Here is a 9,529-nt window from a genome sequence, read left to right on the forward strand (position 1 = left end):
TCAATTATTAAAGCCACAAACCACATATGTGAAATTGTTTTTAACATATGTGTACACTGTTGCTGAATCTTTGAAACATTGCACCCTGTTTCCTGTCCAAAAGAGGACCAGAAGAGGTCACTTAATGTCTGCATTATTTTGTTTAAAAAGGTTGTGGCTCTTTGTGGATTACAATGTATCACCATAAACAATGAATACATGGATGGTGTTAGAGCCAGTATTTTGATTTTATAAGAAAGGCCACCTAATTGTGACGTCTGTAGTCAACGCACTATAAAGGACTACATTTCCCACGGTTTCTGTGCTAAAGCCACAGTGATGGGCAACCTGTTGAGACGCCTTCGAGGAACAGTTTTTAACCGTACACATACATACAAATCGTACAAGTACCGTTTAAGTTATGAAGTTATATAAGCATTATCAAGAAAGATAGAATACCTAAGTTGTTTGTTATTTTATTTGAGTTTTGCCTATTTCTTTTGAATATTGTAAAGGCCTATTTTCTTTGTTGCATGTGCAAAAGTTTGTTATTTTATTTTGAGCAAACACATCGCAACATCATCTAAAGTTTGGTCGCCAACCAGTCGATCGCGATCGACCGGTCGATCGCGAGTGTGGTGCGGGTAGATCGCGGACCGTTAAAAAAAAAAGTAACAAAAGAAAGAAAAATTAAAATAATAATGTTTGAAAAATACGTTTTTAGATGTAAACCTATCATCCACCACCCCGTTAGCAGGTGCCACTTGATTGACGTATATTTGAGACACCTCAATAATATAATACATTAACTGTGCTTTACGTGAACCTCATCATGACACAAGAGACAACGGCAGGAGTGTAATTTCCCCTGTTCACTGAACGCAACAGAGGCAAGACACCACACCAATCAGAGAGTTGCATGGAAATACACGTGTGCTTGTGTCATTCAAGCTCGGCTCTGTAGTTGTGTCCCAATTCAGAGGCTGGGTCCTCAGGAGGACCCGCAGTGGTCCTCCGCGGACTGCGAAATGAGACGGTCTACGGAGCATGTCCTTGTACGTCACCGGCAGTTACCCCTACATTTTGCCGCACCCGTCACCTAGCAACCAGCTGCAGTCACAAGTGCCGGTAATAATTTCTGACACTAGGCAAAATATTTTCAAACTGTTTTCAAACTGTTTTCAAGACTGTTTTCAAAACTGTTTTCGGAACTGTTAAATATGTAGTCAGATCTAGCTGTACTTATTTTGGTGTTATATAATATGTTTAAATTATTTTCCCAAGGTCGCAAAAGGCCCCCGTGAAGAGGGCTTCATTCTCCCCGCGCATCTGGATAAATTGCTTAGTCTGCTCCTTGCTCCCTATCAAAACAAAATTGTTGCATTAAGATTTGTATAACAAAAGAAGTTAAATAAATAAATTAGCTTTATAATGAATCCCAACAATATGAAAACCAAACAGGGTTTAGAAATATTTTCACTTCATATTATTTTATGTATGTAATAGAAGAAGACATCTCCAATTGCCCGTATATTTAAATACATAAATTAAATAGGTTTACTTTTCTTTCATGTCGTTTACTATTTGGGTGAGTACATTTAAAAACGAATCCAGTTGAAACCGTTGTAGCCGTTGGTGGGACGTTACAAGCCATATATATTTTTTAAAACTTATTCGTCACCGTCACCCGTTGCATCCTGGGATATGGTACACCGCGGAGTGTACATCAGATGTATCCTCTAAATCTGGGGAAAGAAGGCTGCATTTGCGGGCCGCATTCGGAGGAGTCTTGTCTTTTTTTAAAATTGGGACAGCCTTCATTTGGCGGAAGTGACGTATGCGGTCTCCGAATGCATCCTCAGGAGGATGCGGCCGCTGAATTGGGACACAGCTATGTGTGTGTGAGATAGGGAGAGAGGGACCGGTGCTAGCGGGGACCGTGATGTTAGCATCTGGTTAGCTAGCTGCACTAACTAACTAACGGACATAAGGAGCTGTTTCCACAACAAGCTGGAGGAGAGTCCTCTCCTGTCAGACTGAGGGGCTCAGGTGAGCTAAAGGACTCTGAGAGTTTAGAACGGTTGTCACAAATTATTCAAAAGATTATTTCCGCGGCATACCTTCATATGATCATTATAGTTATACAAACAATAAGAGAATAAATGAAAAACAGGTATGAAATAGCCTACTATACAGTATGTCAGTAAAACAAGAATACAGTTTAAAAGGGGAGTGATTTGTAAATATCCATAAAGAAAAAGAAAATCTGTTTACAGTTCTGTTTCATATGGGTGCTGAGAGAGGTATCCATAGATCTCTTCATGTTGCTCTCAAAGTGCACCAGATTGATGCTTTCAACTTCAATATTTAAAAAAAAAATCTTCCCGGGGGAGCATCCCCCCGGACCCCCCTAGAGGAGGTGAGGACCCCCCTAGAGGAGGTGAGGTCCGCCCCCCAATAGCACTTTACCCCTGCCTATATGCCGTGAGCTGATTATGGAGCCTTCATTGTAACAGTAATTCAGATGCAATTAGCCTATATAAAAAGGCCTCAAATTGGAAGCATTGTCTGGGCCGTCTTTTTCACTCAATTCTGCAATAGGTAGATCTCGCCTTTCACCTAGGCCAAGGTCGGTGATCTTGAGCTTAAAAAGGTTGGTGACCACTGATCTAAACCATCGGAGACCAAGCAACCCTTCAAACTGTGAGTAATTTAAAGGAAAGAAACGAGTTAGAACTGTCTGTTTAAGGCGTCTAGTGGCTTGATGGAAAGAAAAGGAAGGAAGCCACGACAGATGGCTATGTATAAATGTCACTTGAGCAAATCATTCGAACTTGGTAGATCACCCCCTGCACACACACACACACACATATTATAATTACTATCTTTGAAAAATGACACTTATACTGTATAACTGCACCAGACAGCTGCTAAGGACAGACACTTACACTACTCTACATATTGTTACTGTTGTAATATATTCATCCTCATTCGTTTAGAAGTGACTGTTATTTTGTATATAGCGACTGGTGTGCTTTTTATTGATGCCTCTTAATGTGTGCATATGTAGAGATGTGTTTATGTTTCATTCTGTATATAAAAGTGGGTGCACACGTGTGTATCTATGTAAACATATATATATATTTTTTATTCCTCTGGATTGTGAGAAACAGTATCTCAAAGTCCCTGTCTGTATCGTACAAACAGAAGTTTGACAATCAAGTTGACATTTACTTATTTTGGAGAAAAATGACAAAGTGTTTTGTCAAATGCTATAAAATATTTATTGAGGTTTAAAACAACTTAAGTTTTCCTTTTTCAGCAAGGGTGGGCGAGAGAAAGTGACAAAACAGAAAGGGACACTAAAGTCTAAGAAAATACCAAGTTGTGAGACAGCATTGGAGTTCATACAGCAACCTCTAGATGTCAATAAGGATCAGGATTCGTTTGAAAACATTTAACCAACTGACAAGTTTAAATTCCAATATGGATGTAAATGCAGCTACAGGATGTCTACCAATGTCTTATCAACGTTTTATTTGAAATCCTCCTCACTACTTCCTGGAAGAAAGGAGTTGCATTTGCAGTGCTGAAAAGTAAACAAATACTCATTTGAACAAATGGTCTATAAATCCAAACTGAAGCCCCATAAAGGTAAAAAAAAAGAAAACAGTGGAGATGTGAAATGTTAAAAATAAGGAACATGCTTCGGTAGCTTGTTGACATGCAACAGAGGTGGTGCTTATTATAAATGTGGACACTTGAATTAAAATGTCCACTGTGTGATATGCTCATGCCAATAGTGTGTCGCCACGAAACAAGTCAAACAGCTGTCAAACAAAGCGAAAGGCAGAAGAAACGATACGCAGTCACAACAACCTCCAGATCGGAGTCTGCTGATTTACAATTTTTTCCAAGCATGAGTGGTAAGTTAAGATGACTCATTCCATAAATAATAATAATATTATAATGTTTTCACAAGTTTGGGTCCATATTCGAACAATGAAACTTAAATGCCGAAATTATGTTTGTTCTATCTTGTCTACATTCATTTATTTGGATACTCTTTTAAAAGGGTAATTTCATAAGGTTGACTATTACGTATGAAAGCAAATGAAAGGAGATAAATAAAACTAAGTCATGATAAAGATCATGTTTATTTTTTTGTGAGTACCAGCAATTTAAATAATACAAAAATAGATTTAGGCGAGTAGATTATTGACAAAAAATACCCATTGATGATGAATCCTGAATTCCTTATTTACATTATTTTGTGAGAACAATAAAAAACTTCATATTATTTCAGTTTCAAAACGTATTATTATAAATATTTTATCTTCTGTGTCCATTCAAGCTGCTTGTTCACAAATGTTGCATAAAAAACATTGACTACACAGACAGCCTATACAACTTATTACTGTATTATATAATACTGTATGAAATTATGCATATGTATTTTAGACATATTTTATGCATTCATGTATTTGTCAAAATATGCAGATGTCAGCCTACTCTAAACAAAGTTAAGTTAGCATGCTGATATTGTCATCACAGCTTTGCTATTTTTGAAATGCTTTGCTCACTCTATATCTCCGGCAAAAGCAGTGAAATATATAAGTGACATAGAGTCATTACTGTCTTCTAGATTTAACAAGAAGGATCGTGGTTTTGGGAAAAACTAAAGCTGGGAAGAGCAGCCTCGCCAACACCATCTTCGGAGAGACTTTGTTCGAGATAGACGATTCGGCCAATTCAGGAACACTTGTATGTCAAGCAGAAACCAAACGTGTCAACGGGACAAAACTCATGTGGGTCGACACTCCTGGGTTTTTCAACACAAGCAGACCTGAGGAGGAGCTGAAGTCTGAGATAGAGAAGTGTATCGAAAAGTGCGCTCCTGGGCCTCATGCTTTTCTCATTGTGCTTAAAGTGGAGAAATTCACAGAGAAAGAGAAGGACGTCATCACAAAAATCCAACAATGTTTCTCTGAAGAAGCTTTAAAATATGCCATAGTTGTCTTCACACGTGGTGACCAGCTCCCTGAGGGAATGACGATCGAGCAGTGGGTCGATCTGGATCCAGATCTGAGGAATCTGGTGAATAAGTGCGGGAGACGGTGCCACGTCATTGATAATATTAAATGGAAGAAAGACCAGACGGATGAATACAGGAGCAACAAGTTCCAGGTGGCAGAAATACTCAAGACAATAGACAGGATGGCTGATGCAAACAGAACAAGCTGTTACACCATTGAGAAGCTACATGCTGCATATGGGTCATGGGCTAATTGGTCTGTCGGGGTAGCTGGTATTGCGGCTTTGGTGGCCATTGCTGTTATTGCTGTTAAAAAATGAATATCATGACAAAAGACTAACTGCAGCATTAGGGCTGTGTAATGTCAAGAATCTGGCAATACGATTAAAACTTAACATATTGAAATATTGTAAGCAGGGTTGTATATTGTTTTTTTTAATCTCATTTGAAAGAATTCCTTAAAATTAGATAAGGAATTAAAATTATTTCTACTCCTATATCATATATTTTGTAACTTGCAACTTGCTTTTTTTCCATCATCCATTTATCTGCCAAAAACAGTGAAAAATGTCAGTCATTATTTCTCAGAACAGTACAAGAAAACCTTGATAAACTAATGAGAGTAGTTATGAAATGCATTTTATATGACTTTAGTATATGTTTATTAGAGAGGCGTCTGACCTGAGAGTTGAAGTCTTACCATTAACATTTGAAAGCATTGTGTGTTTAATGTGTGACTCAAATATGTTGACAAGTATATACAGTGCCAATCATTTGCTTGCTTCCCTTCCCTTTGTATTACGGTGAAAGAGTTTGATTTACTGTATTCTTTAGTATTTACCATAAAAATACAATTATGAATTATCCGATTATCGCATCATGATCTGATGTGGGCTCTCCGTAATTTCTTTGATTCTGTTTTCATTGTTTTCTTTTGTCATAACTTAATCAACAACAACAAGAATAAATTAGTAATTTAATAATGTGTTTTCAAGTGAATTTTTTTATTATACAATCTTAAGGAGGACTTATTATGCTCATTATCAAGCCTAAGCCTATCACGTACAATGTGTTGGAGCGCTAGCTTACTTGTTACATAGTGATGTCACTATGTTCCAGAAGTAAATAAAGGAGACCAAAGGAGGCGTTTCAGGCAGGGGGGGAATGTGTGAGAGAGAAACTCCCTCTGGATGTTAGCCTTTGCAGACCATTTACATGCACTAAAACCTATATAGCACACTATAGGAAAGGGAAAACCCCGAAAACATAATAGGGCCTCTTTAATTCATCCAATGAGCCGAAAGGACCTCATGATATTAGAAAGGCTGATATTCTGCAAGAAACACTACTGGTTTGTACAGATTCCCTGTTTGTTTCCTGCTTTATGTTACTATGGAAACAATCTGATTTTACATATGATGATTTGTCACAATACTGAGTCAGAAAAACAAAACGAGTCAAATAATCAGTGACTCATATTTAAGCATATTTAATTAATGAATTTGTGTTATGTAACAATTTGTGGTTGATCATTGTTTTTTATTAATGCAGTATATTGATGCCTGTGCTTGAATAAAATAAGTGTAATGTGAGTGGATCATTTTATCAGCCGGCAGCCGAGGAACAAGTCGGACAGGTAGAAAAAAAAAAGTTAAAGCAAGAGGTGAGTCAGAGTGAGAGAACAAACGAAAAGCTCACAGTGGAGACGTGTCACGGATCGCAGTCTTTTCTTTTGCTAATAATTCTTCCTTTGACAGCATGGAAGGTGAGCTAAGCTTCATATTATATTTAAATATTTTATTCAAATTAAATTATTGTTTGTATTGTAAATGAATTGGGCTCCTACTCAAATCTCAAAATCCTAACTCCTCCTTTAAACTATGTAGAAATGATTGAAGTTGTAATATACTTTTGTTTATTATTAAGGTTGTTTGAGGCTATTATGTCACTTTGATCAAATACACTCTGACAGTTACAGTCACATTAAGCCTTATTTATCTACATTCAGCCCACCGGGGCATTGTGGACTAACATGTCATGTGAAAATGTTTAATCTTTCAGTATCATTTAAAAAAAGAAATGTGACAGTATCCATTAGTTAATTATCTTTTGCTGCCCCAAAAGCATCTCCTCAAACATATCTTTGACTGCACCTGTTTTCATTCAAATCACAAACCAAAACTCACCTGTCATTAATATTGTGTTTTATATTTGATTTGGGTTGTTTTTAAAATTGTATGCATCTGTAAATTCTCTTTGAATACCTTTAAATATATAAAAAGTATAATTATTATTGGTTTATATTATTACTATTACTCTCAGAACCTGTCAGGTCTCTTACAGTCTCCAAAAAATATTATATTGGTAAACATGCAATTTTGATGTGTGAATTTGTATTTATTTTTTAAGATATTTGTTTTGCCAGAGTGCTATAATTAGAGATACAGAGTTAAAGGGTGAGATAGAGGGGATACAATTGCGTGAAATGTTCAAATTAATTGATTAACTGAGTCACTTTTTCCATTATAGTGCCAAACACAATGAGGATTGTGCTGCTCGGAAAAACTGGAGTCGGAATGAGCAGCCTTGCTAACATCGTTTTGGGAAAAGCCAAATTCAAAATTGACCATTGTAATGACTCAAAAATCTTCTTCAGCAGAAACCAAATCCATCGATGGACGAAGCATCACTTTGATCGACACTCCTGGTTTCTTCGATGCAGGAAAATCTGAGGAGGAGATGAAGCCAGAGATGGTGCGGTGTCTCACAGAGTGCGCGCCTGGGCCCCATGCTATTCAAGAGATAGAGAGAGATATACAGAAAGAAGAAAGGCAAATTAGACAAGCATCAGGAAACATGCCAGAAGAAGAGATCAGAAAAGAGGCTAAAAGCAACTACTTAAAGAAGCAGGTGGACAGAGCACCTCGAACATGGTTTAGAGGTTTTATTCGATACGCAGTTATAGCTGGAATACTTGCAACTATCTCTGCTGTGCTGATGAATTCAAAAATGTTTAAGATATTTAGGGTAGCACCACAAGATATCGAAGTCCCAGCACCACCACTGACAGAGGTGGTAACAGGAAACGATGGCACAGGTTCAGATTCTCTCCCTGCCAGTCCAGTGGTAGTGGTAATAAAAAGTGTATTTGAGTATTTTGTGGACAAATGCAATGCTTTGTATGAAAGAACGTACAATTCTTGGAATCCATTTGAATGAACACCAAGGCAGAATCAAATGAAAATCAGCAGAAGAGATCGTCATTGATGTATAGTAGTCACATTCAGCACATGTACATTTATTTCAATAATTTTTTTAAGCTATAAGATTTAGTAACTTAAGGTTGAATTCATTTGTCTATTTTATATCTTACCTTGTGATGGTCCTTGCGTCTTTGCTTTACATTCTCGGCTTGTTCCTGTCAACTGAAAATATAATTACTTTAAATACGTTTTTGATATACTGAGAAGGTGTAGCAAACCATTTTTAGAAAATGTCAAATACATGGAAATTAATATGTTACACTTTGTTTAAAATGTTTTAAGTAACAATAAACGGCTGATTAGTCAATTTTCTTTTCAGTTTCTGTTTTTCATGAAACCATTCACAAGTGCTGTCAAAGGGTTGACGATACTCATAAATTCTAATAATAAACCAAATCCAAAGATGAATTGCAGTTATTGTCTGAGCCTTAGGGCTTCTTTGTTGTCGAAAACTATAAAAAAAACATTGGCTGTGTAAGAGTCGGGAGGAGCTGATAATTTATTCCGGGCAAATTACTCTGACCTACTAATTAACCTAACCAAAGTTATTGAGTCTATGTAAGTTTGCTGCTTGGCTCAGATCCACCAACGTCAGCAAGATCTCACCTCTATTAACTCCTCGAAGAACCAGGTTCAATTAACTGCTGTTTCAATTCAGACAACTCTCTTAAATCTGTTTAAGCAATCCCGAAGGATTTTGATATCAGTAAATAAGGTGTGGCCCTACCTCAGTGTGAGTGTGGCAGGGTGCAATCTTACCTTTGAAGCAGGAGAGGAGAGCGCTGATGTCTTTTAAGTTGTCCCAATCCAAAAGGTGGGATCAGTTTATTTGAAGAAAAATAGGTCCAAACTTATACAGGGTTTATACCTTCTCTCTTTACAACATTATAATCATACTAAACCTATCATGCTGTGATCATGTTCTAATTTGCAACCCTAATTCACAGTTTTACAATTAGTTTTTAATGAGTTATAATCAAATATATATTTGATTATAACTAACTTTTGTTTTAATTATTCAAGCTCAACAGCTGACAGTTGTATTTGTGTTGCTGAACATAGGCAGTGTTATTTATTTGATTATATTACAATCCTGTTGCTATTGATAGTTACAAATTGTCCCAGGTCCATGCACTATTTACTATCCTTTGTTGAATGTTTGATACAGGGCCAAACTGCTGTAAAATACTGGGCCTTTTTTTAACGAAGCTATTTCTTGTTGAACTTTTTTCTGAATATTTAATTCGCCTAA

The 9,529-nt window shown here is 36.8% G+C and overlaps 1 protein-coding gene and 1 long non-coding RNA gene across 2 annotated transcripts; both read left to right on the forward strand.

Moving 5' to 3' along the window:
* The first annotated feature begins 3,791 nt into the window (after positions 1 to 3,791).
* LOC307032224 (GTPase IMAP family member 7-like) lies at positions 3,792 to 5,991 on the forward strand. The gene is made up of 2 exons (XM_079670068.1): positions 3,792 to 3,905; positions 4,625 to 5,991. The coding sequence occupies exons 1-2, from the start codon at positions 3,899 to 3,901 to the stop codon at positions 5,332 to 5,334; spliced, it is 717 nt and encodes a 238-aa protein (XP_079526194.1). The 5' UTR covers positions 3,792 to 3,898; the 3' UTR covers positions 5,335 to 5,991.
* Positions 5,992 to 6,670: 679 nt separating this feature from the next.
* LOC307032225 lies at positions 6,671 to 8,685 on the forward strand. Its single transcript, XR_013806182.1, has 2 exons — positions 6,671 to 6,779; positions 7,544 to 8,685. It is a non-coding gene; the product is annotated as an uncharacterized lncRNA (long non-coding RNA).
* Positions 8,686 to 9,529: the final 844 nt, after the last annotated feature.

The sequence above is a fragment of the Notothenia rossii genome (genome assembly GCF_949606895.1).
Source record: "Notothenia rossii genome assembly, chromosome: 3".
Taxonomy (NCBI): Eukaryota; Metazoa; Chordata; class Actinopteri; order Perciformes; family Nototheniidae; genus Notothenia; species Notothenia rossii.